Here is a 15,770-nt window from a genome sequence, read left to right on the forward strand (position 1 = left end):
CATCCGCCCCCCCTAGGAGCAGGATTCTTCTTTGTGGGTAAAATGGACGGTAGTCTCCGGCCATGTATAGACTATAGAGGACTAAATGCCATTACAGTTAAAAACAAATATCCATTACCCTTACTCTCTTCAGCCTTTGAACCGGTACAGGATGCCACCATTTTCACCAAATTAGATCTCAGAAACGCCTATCATTTAGTACGTATCCGCCAGGGAGACGAATGGAAGACCGTCTTCAAGACGCCTGTGGGACACTTCGAATACTTGGTCATGCCTTTCGACTTATGCAATGCTCCAGCGGTTTTCCAGGCCCTGATGAATGACATTTTGAGAGACTATTTAAACACCTTTGTTTTTGTTTATTTAGATGACATTTTAATTTACTCCAGGAATCTGACTGATCATCGCCGACATGTCTGCCTGGTTCTTCAACGCCTCCTGGAGAACCAACTTTTCGTGAAGGCTGAGAAATGTGAATTCCACAGGTCATCCATCAGCTTCTTGGGCCTTATTCTCGAGGGTGGACAGGTTCGCGCTGATCCGGAGAAGATAAAGGCGTTTTGGACTGGCCTCAACCCGATTCCAGAAAATAACTACAGCGGTTTCTTGGATTCTCAAACTTCTACAGATGATTCATACGGAACTACAGCCAGGTGGCCAGACCTCTAACCGCTCTAACCTTGTCTGAGGTGCCGTATGTCTGGACCACTGAAGCCGACACAGCCTTCTCCAGACTCAAGAGTCAATTCTCCCAGGCCCCCGTGCTCATCCACACGGATCCCAGCAAGCAGTTCATCTTGGAGGTGGATGCTTCGGACACAGGAGCAGGGGCTGTACTCTCCCAGCGCTCGGACCTGGACGGGACACTCCACCCCTGTGCCTTTTTCTCCCGTCGCCTCTCTCAGGCTGAGCAGAACTACGACGTGGGTGACAGGGAGTTACTGGCCATCAAGCTGGCGCTGGAGGAATGGCGTCACTGGCTGGAGGGGGCCGAACATCCCATACTGGTATGGACAGACCACAAAAACTTATCTTACATTCAGTCTGCCAAACACCTCAATCCACGTCAGTCACGTTGGTAGTTGTTTTTCTCTCGTTTTAATTTATCCATTTCTTTTAGGCCCGGAACTAAGAACACCAAGCCTGACGACCTCTCACGTCAGTTTGGCCATGACGATTCAGAGAAAGAAACGGTTCCTATTTTACCTCCCTCCTGTACTGTCGATGCATTAACCTGGGAGATAGAGGAGATTGTGCGGCAAGCCCTACCTAATGACCCGGTGCCCGGTAATGGACCAGTGGGCCGCCTCTACGTTCCTGTTGCTGTATGACCTCGTCTGATTGGATGGCACCACTCAGCCAGATTTGCTACCCATCCCGGGGCCAGCCGAACTATAGCCTCGATCTCCAGTTGGTACTGGTGGCCCACCTTGCACCGAGACGAGAGGGACTACATTGCTGCTTGTGTGCCCTGTGCCAGGAATAAGAGCTCAAACCGACCTCCAGCTGGTCTCTTACAGCCACTCAGTACACCTTCATAACCCTGGTCCCACATCGCCATAGACTTTGTGACAGGTCTACCATGTTCTGGTGGCATGACCACCATCCTCACAGTTATTGATCGCTTCTCAAAGGCCTGTCATCACCTCATCCCACTAAAGAAACTGCCTTCTGCTCTTCAGATGGCAAAACTGCTGATTAAGCACGTGTTTCGCCTACATGGCATCCCTCAAGAAATCTTGTCTGACCGAGGCCCCCAGTTCACCACCCGGGTTTGGAAGGAGTTCTGTACCGCCCTTGGGGCTAAATTATCGCTTACCTCCGGTTATCATCCTCAGTCCAATGGTCAGGTGGAGCGTTTGAACCAGAAACTGGAGTCGGCCTTAAGGTGCATCATGTCATCAGACCCCACCGAGTGGAGCACCTTCCTACCCTGGGTGGAGTATTCCCACAACTCTCACATCTCGGCTGCTACGGGCTGTACCCCTTTTTAGGCTTCCCTGGGGTACCAGCCGCCCTTGCTTCCAGCCGACAATGACAAAGCTACTGTGCCTTCAGTCAAGCACCACATCCGCAGATGCAAATGTATGTGGTCCTCCACCACCAGGGCACTCCAGAGATCTGCTGCCGTCAATAAGCACTATGCTGACCGGCAACAGACGCCGGCACCCACTTACCGCCCGGGTCAGAAGGTTTGGTTCTCCACACGTGATGTCCCACTCAGATCCATGTCTAAGAAACTTTCTCCCAGGTTTATAGGTCCTTACGTCATCCAGTCCGTTATCAGTCCTTCCACTGTTCATCTCCGCCTTCCATCCAGTCTCCGTATTCACCTTGTTTTTCATGTTTCTCTTATTAAGCCTGTCCATGCAAGTACGCTCTGCCCACCGGCCGAGCCCCCTCCACCCGCCCGGGACGTCCAAGGCCACCCCGTGTATTCGGTCCGTCGGATCCTGGCCTCTCGTCGTCAGGGCCGTGGGTGGCAGTACCTCGTCGACTGGGAGGGGTACGGTCCGGAGGAGCACTCTTGGGTGCCCGGTTCTTTTATATTGGATCCTACCCTCATCCGGGACTTCCTTTCCTTCCAGCGTGCTCAGCATGGGCTGTCAGGTGACGGCCGTTGAGGGGGAGGTAGTTTTAGGGTCTGAACTGCTGATCATATCAGTAATCAGTTTTCTCACTAGGTGTCGCAGGAGTCCTGGAATCTGGAGGCTGACAGGTGCAGCCTATCTGGTCATCAGTCACGGTGCTATAAGAAGGAGGACTGCCAGCACTTTAGTGGCTGACTGTTTTGCCCCCTGTGGTATTACACCCAGCTCTCCTCGAATCTTGTGTTTTCAAGTGTTTGTCAAAGCTAAACTCCTTAGTAACTCTACTCTTTCCACACAGGTCTTGCTCTATGCATCGTTACCTTGGCTTCGAAGAATCTTTGGAAAGTCCCACGGACCGTGAACCTCACCGGACATCTTACCTTGGCTGGAAGCCCGACCGGATCAGAGTACCGTTTCAGTTGCGAACCTTGTCCACCCACCTTGAAGGATTACCTCCCTGGCTCCTGTCGGCACCTCACTCTGGATCAGCACTCAGTCCTGACACGTTCTCTCCCTGGCGGATACCGACGGCCCATTAGTAAGCATATCTGCAAACTGCGTTTTGTTTCCATTATCTATTACTTACCCTTGTTCCTCCCCATCACAGTTCAGCCTGGCTTCTTTGTCACCGGACCCTCGTTCCAGTCTTTAAATAAAATAACTAAAACGTTCTTTGTTTCTGAGTATTCTCTGCATGTGGGTCAAGTCGGCAGTCAGAACTATGACATGCACTAGTTATTATGCTGTAGAATTGAACAGTCATTCATAAATAAAGTGAACATTTTTTGGATACTGCTTACTTTGAGTAAAGCACAGGGCTTCATTAAAAGCACAAGGATTTGCTAAACTTTTTTCTAGGAGATTATTTGTGAGGTCAGACACTGAGGTTGGATGAGACCTGACTTGCAGTCTCTCCACTAATTCATTTAAAAGGTGTCCCCATTTCCTGCATCCCCTTGTCTGGTAAATTGCCAAACCCAGATTAATCCATCTGATTGCCAGGCAGACAAGACTGATTCTCCACTAAAGAGAACCTAGCTTTACTGCTCTGGACTCCAAAGGCAGTGTGCTTTACACCACTGCATCCAATGCTTTCCATTGAACTTGGTGATGTAAGACTCATTCCATGAATCTCTCTACGTACTGTTCATGAGCTGATCTGAAGGCTACATGAAGTCTGGAGGTTTGTAGCTTTTAACTCTGCAGAAAGTAGATGACATCTGTGCACATCTGTACCTCCCACTCTGTGATTTTACATGGCCTACCACTTCTTGGCTGAATTGTAGTGTTTCCTTCTGGTTTGTTATAACAAACTAACAGTTGACTGTGGAACATGCAGTCGTGAGGAAATTTCACAACTGGGACTAAATTACTACATTGGAATTCACTGAGGTTCTGAGAGCGACCCATTCTCTCACAAATGTATGTAGTAGCAGTCTGCATGCCTTGGTGTTTTATTTTATACACCCGTTGCCACGGAAATTATTAGAACATCTGCGTTAAATTATATGGATGGGTGAGAGTATACTTTTGGCAATTTAGTGTATGTACATAAGTAAGTAAGTTATAAAACCTGCACCATGAGCGTCATTCAGTTGCATAAATTCACAAAATATACTCACATCCTGGATTAAAACATACAGGACTGCAAAATGTAACGTCTTCTATTAAGTTTCTAATTAAAAGCTTTGCTAATGTGTGGCTTTTTAGCCACAATGGGCCCTGGAGCCACAGGCTGCATATCCCAGGTTTAGATAAAACTATGAACATGATTTATTTTAACCTGTGTGAACTGATCTTAGAACTAGGAAAGGGTAAACTTGCACAACACTGACAGTAATGGCCCCCAGCACCTCTGTAGTGAGTGACACCCAGCTTTCTGCCCCTGCAGAACAAAATCTCCATAAATAAATGAAGTTGTCTGTCACCTGCCACAGGCTGTGCACCTCACAGTCTGTGAAGTAGCAGGTCTTATCCCCTGGAAATGGGCCAGGACCACAACACAAAAACTGCATGTCTGTGCTTTAATACATCCAAAATTTATTATTTTACAAACTGGACAGAAGAAGCTGATGCTATCACTGAACTATTTGCATTTTATTTTTTATATTAACTGACCTATTTAAGAATATACCCAAACCTATGGATTTTAGTCCCAGTTTCATATTCATGTCAACTGACACATAATGTTGGTAGATGAAAACAAAAACCACTCACTCTTTAATTTAGAGCGTATTTTGTTGGCCAGTTTCTTGATGTCTGCCATTAGATCCTCAAGTTCGGCTTTGGTCTCTGAGGAGAAAGAAGACAAAAAAAGCAGAGAGTAGAGGCGTTGGAAGAAATGTTCAAGCCAGACACATAAACACCCTTGCACCTCCACCAGTTTCACAGAGAAAGAATCAATAGCGACACACAAAAATGATCTGGGTGCAACAACTGATCAGCTTCAGTCTACAGCTGCACTAGTTTTTTTTTTTTTCATAGTCTATCAAAAGTTCTGTCTTCACTTCTCTGCTGTCTATAGATTTACGTGATCACATCATAAAACATACAGGCAACAAACTTACATACAGATACATTCACACAGTGAAAATAAATCTATTAATCATGGCAGTGACATACAGGGCCTTAAAAAAGTATTAATAATGTGAACCTTCTCACAATATGTCCAACTTTATGTCATCAACCCCCACAAAGTAGTGCATGACTGTGAAGTAGAAGAAAAAATGATATGTGGTTTTCAAATTATCTTCAAATGAAATCTGAATTCAACCCGAAACGACTCACAAAAGAGAGAAACACAGAGATGGCAATTAGAGGAGTTTATTAGCTGATGTTTGTTTTCTTTTGGCACTCGGAGCCCGGTGGAAGACATGGATGCTGATAATGACATGAGCTTGAATGAACGTCTTAGGGTTAGAATTAGAGAAGTCTGCCCCCAAGGATCCTGATACAGGTGGTGGAGTAGAGGCCTGAGGAGATAAGGGAGTTGGAAGGAGCTTGAAGCCTGATGGTGGAGATGGGGTGGAGGAGCGTCGAAGCTCAGCTGAAGAACAGGAGATTCTGCGTATAGAGGTCTTTTAAGCGAAGCCTTGAGGGATGACTGGCTGAAGAGGAATGCAGACCAGAAGCTAATTGGTTGGAGCAGAGAACGTGGTGGAGTAGTTAGACGGAGCCAGAAGTAGAGGGGAGTCTTCCAAGTTGAATTTTTGTCTAAACTCCATGAGTATGGAGTACCATTGTTATCAGCCCCTCAGCTGTACAGATGTGACATACCTCACAGCCCCTCATAATCTCAGCCGAATTTTGTTTTGGACTTAGGAAGATGAACCTCCGCCCCAGTCTCAAGTCTTTTGCAGCCTTTAACAGATTTTCTCCCAGAACTGCCATGTTTTTAACTCCATCCATCACTCCAAAAACTCTGACCAACATCCCTAACTCTGCTAAGAAATTGTTTCCTTACAGCATGATGCTGCCACCATCACATTTTCTCATGGGGATGGTAGGCTCAGATATGCATTGTTAGCTTGCAGCCACACATTTGCATTTGCAAGTAGAACAAAAGTTTAATCAGGGCTCATGTGATCATGTTGGCAGTGTCCCCCACATGGCTGTTGGAAACCTGCCAAAGGGACTTGCCTTTAAGTTAACAATGGCTTTGCATGTCTAATAACTCTCCCACCTGGATCTCTGCAATTCCTCCAGTGTTACCGTGGATTTCTTGGCTGCTAATTTGATTAATACACTTCTTGTGACATACTTTTTTTCATTTTCAGACAACAAATTAAACAGATTTTCACATGCTTGGGACATTGTATCATGACCTAACCCTGCTTTAAACTTGTCCATAATTTTTTTGTTGCCTGACGGGTTTATTCACTCCTACGATCAAAATCTTGAAAAGTTCAAAGGTTGTGAATATTTTTGTAAAGCCCTGTAAAAAGCAGTAACCCTGCAGCATTAATGACCAGTTCCACACATTACAATGAAAATCTAATTTATCATCTAAATGTCATACACTAGCCAAATCTCCATTAACAAGCAGCACACAAACCAAGGCCTTTTTTGCCTCAGTCGACCTCAGTCAAAGTGAAGTGCCTGCAGTTCTTCTTTATAATGACTTTATTTCTGCATATTTACTGCTTCTTTGATGCTCAATAAATCCCAAAGACAAATTAGAGGGAGCGGTAGCCCTATTGAACCAAAACTCACTGCAAACATCTGATCCCAATTACACACAGCCTCAGTGGATAATTTGATTACACAGAAGTAGACTTCAGTCCCTGGCACACATTCAATTATTAAACATAATATTTGCACCTATTTTTCAATAAGGAAGAAGCTTAAGATGTGAGATGATCATATCTGATCATGTCATCTTCTCCACTACACGTCCATCGTAAATCTGCATTACTTAAATGCTCCTAATGCCAGTTTATGATTAAAACATGTAAAAAACAGATCAGCAAAGCACCACAGTCTACACACCCACGTTGCGTTCAGAATGAAAACGTAAATCAAAACAGCATCTAATCTTTGGTATCTGGCTATAGCAGATGCTGTAGCCAGATACCAAAAACCTGATAAATATTGATTCAGAAAAGGAAGATATGTTCATACAAATAGAAACGGGCAATATTTTAGAATTAACAAAAAAGAGAAAGAAGTACCAAATACTTATGCATATCTCATCATTAAGGACTTAGGGCCTGATCTTCAAAGATCCCAAATAGCAGGTGCTAATTTGCGTGTACTATAAATAAATTGTACAAGTGGGCGCGTTGCGTGCGATTTTAAAAGTTTGCTCGTGCAATGGATAGCAGGTGCAAAACAGGTGCAGACCGCCCAATTTAAATGAGAGCATTTTGTGTGCTACTGACTGGAACAAGAGGAAAAGCAAACAGATCCTCTACTGTGTTTCTAGAAACATGCAGATATTGTTAGGCTGCATCATTATAAATTATCTAGTTGCGGATTGTTTCCTTCTGTTCCGTTCGGCCCTTGCTTTTCTGGACTGTTATAACTAGTTAACTTTCGTTTTGCTACTCACAGCAGGTTTGTCATCTGCCCTGATGAGATCATTTCTCTTATCTTGCTCGACGTAACTTGCAACAAATAGGCCAATCAATATTAACAATATAAAAGACAAATATGTCTGTTAATTAATTTGTCTTCCTTGATCTTTTATTTATTTTCAGAGACTCACCGGGTTCTGTTGTTTTTTTGAGAGTACATGATTGAAGAGTTCTGAGTTCATCATAAACAGCCACAATATTTAAGCCTGAACGTAATATTAGCAACATAAAAATAGATTGTTATGGCGATTTGTATGTTATAGCTATGCTAATTTTAAAACATAGCGTCCATAACTGTCCTGCAAAAAAGTTAATTCGAATATTTATATACATAAAAATAAATTATTTTCCAATGATTTTACTAAATTCCTTTTGTTTGTTTTGCCACTTTTTTAACAATATACAACATGTTTGATTGTTGAAATTATTTTTGGTGCATAAACAAAACCCTCCCCTGGCATATGTTCACATTTAAACCACGTAAACTGATCCAGCTCCAATTGCCCTGCAATGGCATAACGTATTTTTAATATTTTTATTTTTGACAATCCACATCTGTTAGCACATGTACAAAGGATTCTCTCTCCCTGTCGTCGGTCATTCTATCTATGCCTCATTCTGGCCAAAGTGACAGCAGACATTTTAGCGTACCAGTTATATGGGGTAACATCACTGTCAAAATAACGTATGCGTAGATGTCTCAATGTGTAAATATCAGTGAGTAAACATAACTAAATTTAAGATTTGTATTTGTGCCATGTTGTCAACTTATGCATACATGTGACACCAGATGTTTCATCTGTGAAAATACAAGTTTAGAAGTTACAAATACAGGTTACAAAGTTACAACTATGCAATAATACAGGTACAAATAACAAATTTACCAGTATATGAGGTAAGAACGCTGTCAAAAACAATGTGTATGTAAAGACGGAAATGTGTGCATATTAGTCAATAGTTGTGCATAAGTAAAACCCAAAAGAGGTATTGTATATTTTCTCTATAAAAATACAAAATAAAATCTTACAACAACATAAAGTTCAAGTTTACAGTTGTGGTTTATTCTTTATGAATACAATATGCTATAACAGATTGTGAATACGATTTATTTTCTATCAGAATACGAATTTACCACCAGCAGAAGAAGAAGAAGAAGCATCACTAGCGCTAAGATGACGGACCAAGAAACTAAGGTACAAAGCCAGGTAATGTTAAAAAGTTTATATATGTCTTAATGTTGTTAATATATGATCTTGATCCATCATCTTGGCGCTAGTGCTGCTGCTTCTTCTTCTTCTGCTGGCGATATGCAACAAATTCAGAGGTGCATACCGCCACCTCCTGTACATTATTGTATAACTCCACCCACTATATTCTATGTTTTAGCTTTGTATTTCATAAAAATAAGAACAATGCTTGATTTCCCCCTACTTCCCCTCTGTTCCTAATATTCCTTTTAGACTGAATTATCTCCCATTATCGTTTTCCGTCTTCCAATCCCGGCACTACGTTTAATGACGTTGAGGAGTGTGACAGCGCATGCGCAACCCGAATCGACTAACTCTGTGCTCCACTAACCAGCCTGAGATCACGTGATGCCAAGTTGCTGATGTAAATTCGTATTTTCATAGACAAGAAATCGTATTCACAAATTGTTATAGCATATTGTATTCATAAGGAATAAACCACAACTATAAACTTGAACTTTGTCTTTGTAATTTCTTGAAGCTTTAACATTTTATTTTGTATTCTTAAAGAGAAAATGTACAATACCTCTTGGATTTTACTTATGCACAACTATTGACTAATATGCACACATTTCGTCTTTACATACACATTGTTTTTGACAGCGTTCTTTCCCCATACAGTTAGCACCAACATTTGAACGTGTTAAATCCACACGCAAAAATTGCGCCCGTTTCAGGCATCAAAAATTGCATTGTGGGTGGTAAGGGATGACATTTGCATATCCTCCTCCCACGAATTTGCGCGTTTGGGTCATTATCATATGTTTTGCATAGTCATAAAGGCAGACACGCTAAAAGGTTCTGCCCGCAGTTCCGCTGACTTTGCACAAGCAATCCGATTACCACCTTGTTTGTAGATCAGTTTTGCTTGCGGTTTTGTACACGCAAACGTTTTGAAAATCAGGCCCTTAATGTAAAAGAAAATTTTGCGTAGAAAAATAAGATGCAAAGAATCCACCAATATTTGTTCAGTTTAGACTGCTTTTAGTAATAGTTACTAAAACCAACAATTCGTTCATAAAGAAATGGCACCCTGGTTGAGCCACTCCTTTTTCTGTTTGTTCATGCAAATAAACTAATACCTTTTACATTTCACAAATCAAAACTATGTTTTAAACAACCTACACTGCCTGGCCAAAAAAAAAGTCACCACAAAAAAAAAAGGTCACACACTAATATTTAATTGGACCGCCTTTAGCTTTGATTACGGCACGCATTCGCTGTGGCATTGTTTTGATAAGCGTCTGCCGTGTCAGAAGATTTATTTCCAGCCAGTGTTGCATTCATTTTTTACCAAGATCTTGCATTGATGACGGTAGAGTCTGACTGCTGCGCAAAGCTTTCTCCAGCACATCTCAATAGGTTAAGGTCTGGACTCTGTGGTGGCCAATCCATGTGTGAGAATGACGTCTCATGCTCCCTGAACGACTCTTTCACAATTTGAGCCTGATGAATCCTGGCATTGTCATCTTGGAATATGCCCGTGCCATCAGGGAAGAAAAAATCCATTGATGGAATAACCTGGTCATTTAGTATGTTCAGGTAGTCAGCTGACCTCATTCTTTGAACACATACTGTTGCTGAACCCAGACCTGACCACCTGCAGCAACCCCAGATCATAGCACTGCCCCCACAGGCTTGTAAAGTAGGCACAAGGCATGATGGGTGCATCACTTCACCCGCCTCCCTTCTTACCCTGATGTGCCCATCACTCTGGAACAGGGTAAATCTGGACTCATCAGACCATATGACCTTCTTCCATTGTTCCAGATTCCAATCTTTATGCTCCCTAGCAAATTGAAGCCTTTTTTTTCGGTTAGCCTCACTGAGTAGTGGTTTTCTTAAGGTTACACAGCTGTTCAGTCCCAATCCTTGAGTTCCCGTCGCATTTTGTGTGTGAAAATGCTCTTACTTTCACTATTAAACATACCCGGAAGTTCTACTGTTGTTTTTCTTCTTTTTGATTTCACCAAATGATCATTCAGGATTTTTTTCCGGCCACATTTCTTCCTCAAAGGCGATGGGTCCCCATTATCCTTCCAGTTTTTAATAATGCGTTGGACAGTTCTTGACCCAATTTTGGTAGTTTCTGCAATCTCCTTAGATGGTTTCTCTGCTTGATGCATGCCAATAATTTGACCCGTCTGAAACAGTCTGACATCTTTTCCACGACCACGGGATGTGTCTTTCGACATGGTTGTTTAAGAAATGAGAAGCAACTCATTGCACCAGTTGGGGTTAAATAACTTGTTGCCAGCTGGAACATAATCGCCCACGCAGTAATTATCCAATGGGAGGCTTGTACCTTTTTGCCTAGTTAAATCCAGGTGACTTTATTTTTGGCCAGGCAGTGTATGATCAGTGTTTATTATTTTAGACAAGGTAAATGTTTTTCTGTATTGTTACAGTTTTAATGCTAATCTCAATCTAATGTGGTCCTACTGCCAAAAACAACTAAACATGATATTTTTGTGTGTGTGTGTTTTCACAAAAAGAATAAAGGTTTCATACATTCATACATTTGGTCATTTTTTAGCCTTTAAGAATACGTGGCAGAATAAAATGCCCTCTGATACAGATAAGAGGGCATTTTTAACAAGATTAAGTTATTCTACAGTCTCATCGGTACTTGATGACAAGAAAATCTGTATTAATTAGTTACTTGTAGCATTCATCCAGCCATTCCTTATACCTGATCCTTCCTACTAAGGGTCACAGGGATCTCCAATAGTCAAAAGGGAAGGTACACAGTGGAGAGATAGCCAGATCATCACATTGGCAACACATGGAAAACACACAACCATTCACACACACACTCAGTCTCCAGTGAGCCTAACATGCATGTTTTTGGACTGTGGGAGGAAACCAGAATAACCGGACGACACCCAAGCATGCACGGGGAGAAAATGCAAACTCCACACAGAAGGACCCCTTTGTTGAATTCTTACAATGCGGCAGTGGTAATAACTGCACAGCCATGCAACACTCGCTGCAGCACATATCAGACTTTTTTCTACTGAACAAAAAAGGAAATATAACTTAAAATTCACTAATTAAATAAGAGGACGCAGAAAAAAACCACACAAAATATAAAAAGCATTTTCTTCTTTGTGGCATAAATGTATGTAAAGCTATTTCTTTTGTTTGCAATTTAGCTGGACGTGGTCACACGTGCAGCGAAGAGTTTATGAGGGTCAGAAACTGATCTGAGGTTGTGGGTTGATGCTCTCATGACAAAATTAGTTCAGCAGTGGTCTGTATTGGGCCTGTTTACAAACATGTGCATAGGTCACAAGCTTTGACAAAGTTTAGTATTATCTTATTCACAAGAGATTTCTACTACTGTACTGTCATGTGACCGTAGTCATGAGAAAAAAGTAGGACAAATCGGGACACCCTCTGACACCCCTCACCTTTAACATATTTAACTTAACTATACATATAATTTTAAATAATATAAACAGATCAAAAACAGCAGAAAAGAGCTTTTAAATTTTCAGCAAAAATTCTATAAAAATTCAATTTCCAATGAGAGATATATTTGAACACCCTCACATTTATTCCTACCTTAAATAGCTAAAAATACACACAGATGTATCACATCAGATGCACATGATTACAACATTGTTGCTCAGTAATTTGAAGGACATTATCCCAGTTTGAACCAAAGACATTTAGTTTGGTGTGCTCCTGACTGTTGAAGTTAGTCATGAGATCCAAAAAGTTGTTCTGCAGCCTTGAGAAAGAATATTATATTAGGCAGGAAGATCTCTTAACAGGAAAACTGTTAGTCATGTCCTCCATAAATCTGGCTTATAAAGAAGAGTGCAAAGAAAAAAGCCAGGTAAACGAAAGACATAAGAAGTTTTTGCAGTTTGCCATAAGCCAACTAGGGGACTCGACAAATATTTGGAAGAAGGTGCTCTGGTGGGATGAAGTAAAAAAAAATGTTTTGCCTATGTGCCAAATGTCACGTGTAAACATTTCTTTTCTTAACACTTTGATGAGACTATTCAGCACAAGAACATAAACTCAGGTTATGCCAGAAATGAATCCACAGCTTAGTGCAGCTGTTCCCTAACAGATCCTCTATGTCAGTGAATCATTAGGTTGGGGTCGGTACCCCATTGTGGGTTGTGAGACAGCAAATACGGTCTGTTTGCAAGGGTCTTTTGTCATCAAGGTAATTGTACATTTAAATATATTTACCATCTTTGTAAGGAAAGACAAAAAAGCAGTTTTAAAGGACAGAAAAAAAAACCTTTGGGTTTTATACCCATACAATGTAATTTAAGAGTGCCAGAACAAGTGGACAGCTTAAACAGACAAGATGTGTAAGATTTAGCAAAATGCCCTCCCTCATTTCTCCATAACTGTGCTGTTCCACAAGGGCAGCTACAAGGCAGCGCAGAGATAATAACATAAAAATTGAGGTTAGTCTCAGGTTGTTACAAGTGGTGTAAGTGTGCATCTGAGTGTGTGGTGTGTCTTTTAAGTGGTTAGATTTCATTTGCTTCTTGCGGTAACCGAACAGAAGAAGCCAACCTATCAGATCAAGTGTCTATTCAGCCTCATTATTTGCTGTGTGAAAAGAGAAAGAGTGTCGGCAGAGATGAATAAGTAGAAGGAGAAGTGAGGCAGAGGCAAATTAGAGGGCAAAATTGAGCTGTGGCTTCACACTTCATCCCTCTCCCAGACGTTTTTAGATGAAATCTTCAGGTCACGCTTGTTGCCATCATTAAGACTGTGTTGCTATGGAGATGTGTGCAGTTGGTCCTCTCGGCAGCTTCAGATTGTCTCAAAGTGACAGAAGGAAGGAGAGCCAGGGAGATGCTACAAGGCACTGAGATATGTGGGAGCTAGAAGAAGGCCCCTGTGAGCACACAACACAAAATAAATTCATTTTTGGTGTTGCAAATATGTTTTCTTTTCAAAGTGAATGTGAAGGAAAGATAAACAGAAAAGAAAACTGGTTCCAAATGCACATTTCTCTTTTATAATTGTTTTAGTTAATAAGTTATGAAAAACGTGGAAACACTGCAAAAATATAGCTGTAGTTTCGGAAACTAGCAGGGGTTTGGTCATTTTAAAATTTAAACTTGGAGGGAAAAACAAATAAAGAAAGACAGATAAAGGGATTTTGTATGGATTTGAAGTTGCTCTGATCCACCCCTAAACCGCAGAAAATAAGGAACAGTTCTGGTCAGTAGTTTTTTAAGGCCGCCTTCATACCAGATTAAATGGTAAAATGGTAAATGGCCTGCACTTGTATAGCGCTTTATCAAGTTTGAAGACTCCAAAGCACTTTACACTACAATCAGTTATCCACCCATTCATACACACATTTACACACTGACAGTGGTGAGCTACAATGCAACCACAGCTGCCCTAGGGCAGACTGACAGAAGCAAGACTGCCATACAGTCGGCACCACCATGCCCTCTGATCACCATCAGCAGGCAAGGCAGGTGAAGTGTCTTGCCCAAAGAACACAAAGACTGAGACGGACGGAGCGGGGGTTCGTACTGAAACCCACCGTTACAGGACTATTGGACTGGATTATTTCCTGTGGCTGCCAGCCAGACATACAGGGGTTGGACAATGAAACTGAAACACCTGTCATTTTATGGTGGGAGGTTTCATGGCTAAACTGGACCAGCCTGGTAGCCAGTCTTCATTGTTTGCACATTGCACCAGTAAGAGCACAGTGTGAAGGTTCAATTAGCAGGGTAAGAGCACAGTTTTGCTCAAAATATTGAAATGCACACAACATTATGGGTGACATACCAGAGTTCAAAATAAGACAAATTGTTGGTGCACGTCTTGCTGGCGCATCTGTGACCAAGACAGCAAGTCTTTGTGATGTATCAAGAGCCACGGTATCCAGGGTAATGTCAGCATACCACCAAGAAGGACAAACCACATCCAACAGGATTAACTGTGGACGCAAGAGGAAGCTGTCTGAAAGGGATGTTCGGGTGCTAACCCGGATTTTATCCAAAAAACATAAAACCACGGGTGCCCAAATCACGGCAGAATTAATTGTGCACCTCAACTCTCCTGTTTCCACCAGAACTGTCCGTCGGGAGCTCCACAGGGTCAATATACACGGCCGGGCTGCTATAGCCAAACCTTTGGTCACTCATGCCAATGCCAAACGTCGGTTTCAATGGTGCAAGGAGCGCAAATCTTGGGCTGTGGACAATGTGAAACATGTATTGTTCTCTGATGAGTCCATCTTTACTGTTTTCCCCACATCCGAGAGAGTTACGGTGTGGAGAAGCCCCAAAGAAGCGTACCACCCAGACTGTTGCATGCCCAGAGTGAAGCATGGGGGTGGATCAGTGATGGTTTGGGCTGCCATATCACGGGATTTCCTTGGCCCAATACTTGTGCTAGATGGGTGCGTCACTGCCAAGGACTACCGAACCATTCTTGAGGACCATGTGCATCCAATGGTTCAAACATTGTATCCTGAAGGCGGTGCCGTGTATCAGGATGACAATGCACCAATACACACAGCAAGACTGGTGAAAGATTGGTTTGATGAACATGAAAGTGAAATTGAACATCTCCCATGGCCTGCACAGTCACCAGATCTAAATATTATTGAGCCACTTTGGGGTGTTTTGGAGGAGCGAGTTAGGAAACGTTTTCCTCCACCAGTATCACGTAGTGACCTGGCCACTATCCTGCAAGAAGAATGGCTTAAAATCCCTTTGACCACTGTGCAGGACTTGTATATGTCATTCCCAAGACGAATTGACGCTGTATTGGCCGCAAATGGAGGCCCTACACCATACTAATAAATTATTGTGGTCTAAAACCAGGTGTTTCAGTTTCATTGTCCATCCCCT

At 42.3% G+C, this 15,770-nt stretch overlaps 1 protein-coding gene across 1 annotated transcript in view; it reads right to left on the reverse strand.

The window, feature by feature from the left end:
- Nucleotides 1-15,770, reverse strand: part of LOC124883604 (syntaxin-1A-like) — a 103,208-nt gene that overhangs the window by 33,703 nt on the left and 53,735 nt on the right. Inside the window, exon 4 of the mRNA XM_047390778.1 lies at nucleotides 4,809-4,883. Within this exon, the coding sequence (XP_047246734.1) occupies nucleotides 4,809-4,883 (75 nt within the window). The remainder of the gene's footprint in view (nucleotides 1-4,808; nucleotides 4,884-15,770) is intronic.

Source organism: Girardinichthys multiradiatus, chromosome 18, assembly GCF_021462225.1.
Source record: "Girardinichthys multiradiatus isolate DD_20200921_A chromosome 18, DD_fGirMul_XY1, whole genome shotgun sequence".
In the NCBI taxonomy this organism is placed as follows: domain Eukaryota; kingdom Metazoa; phylum Chordata; class Actinopteri; order Cyprinodontiformes; family Goodeidae; genus Girardinichthys; species Girardinichthys multiradiatus.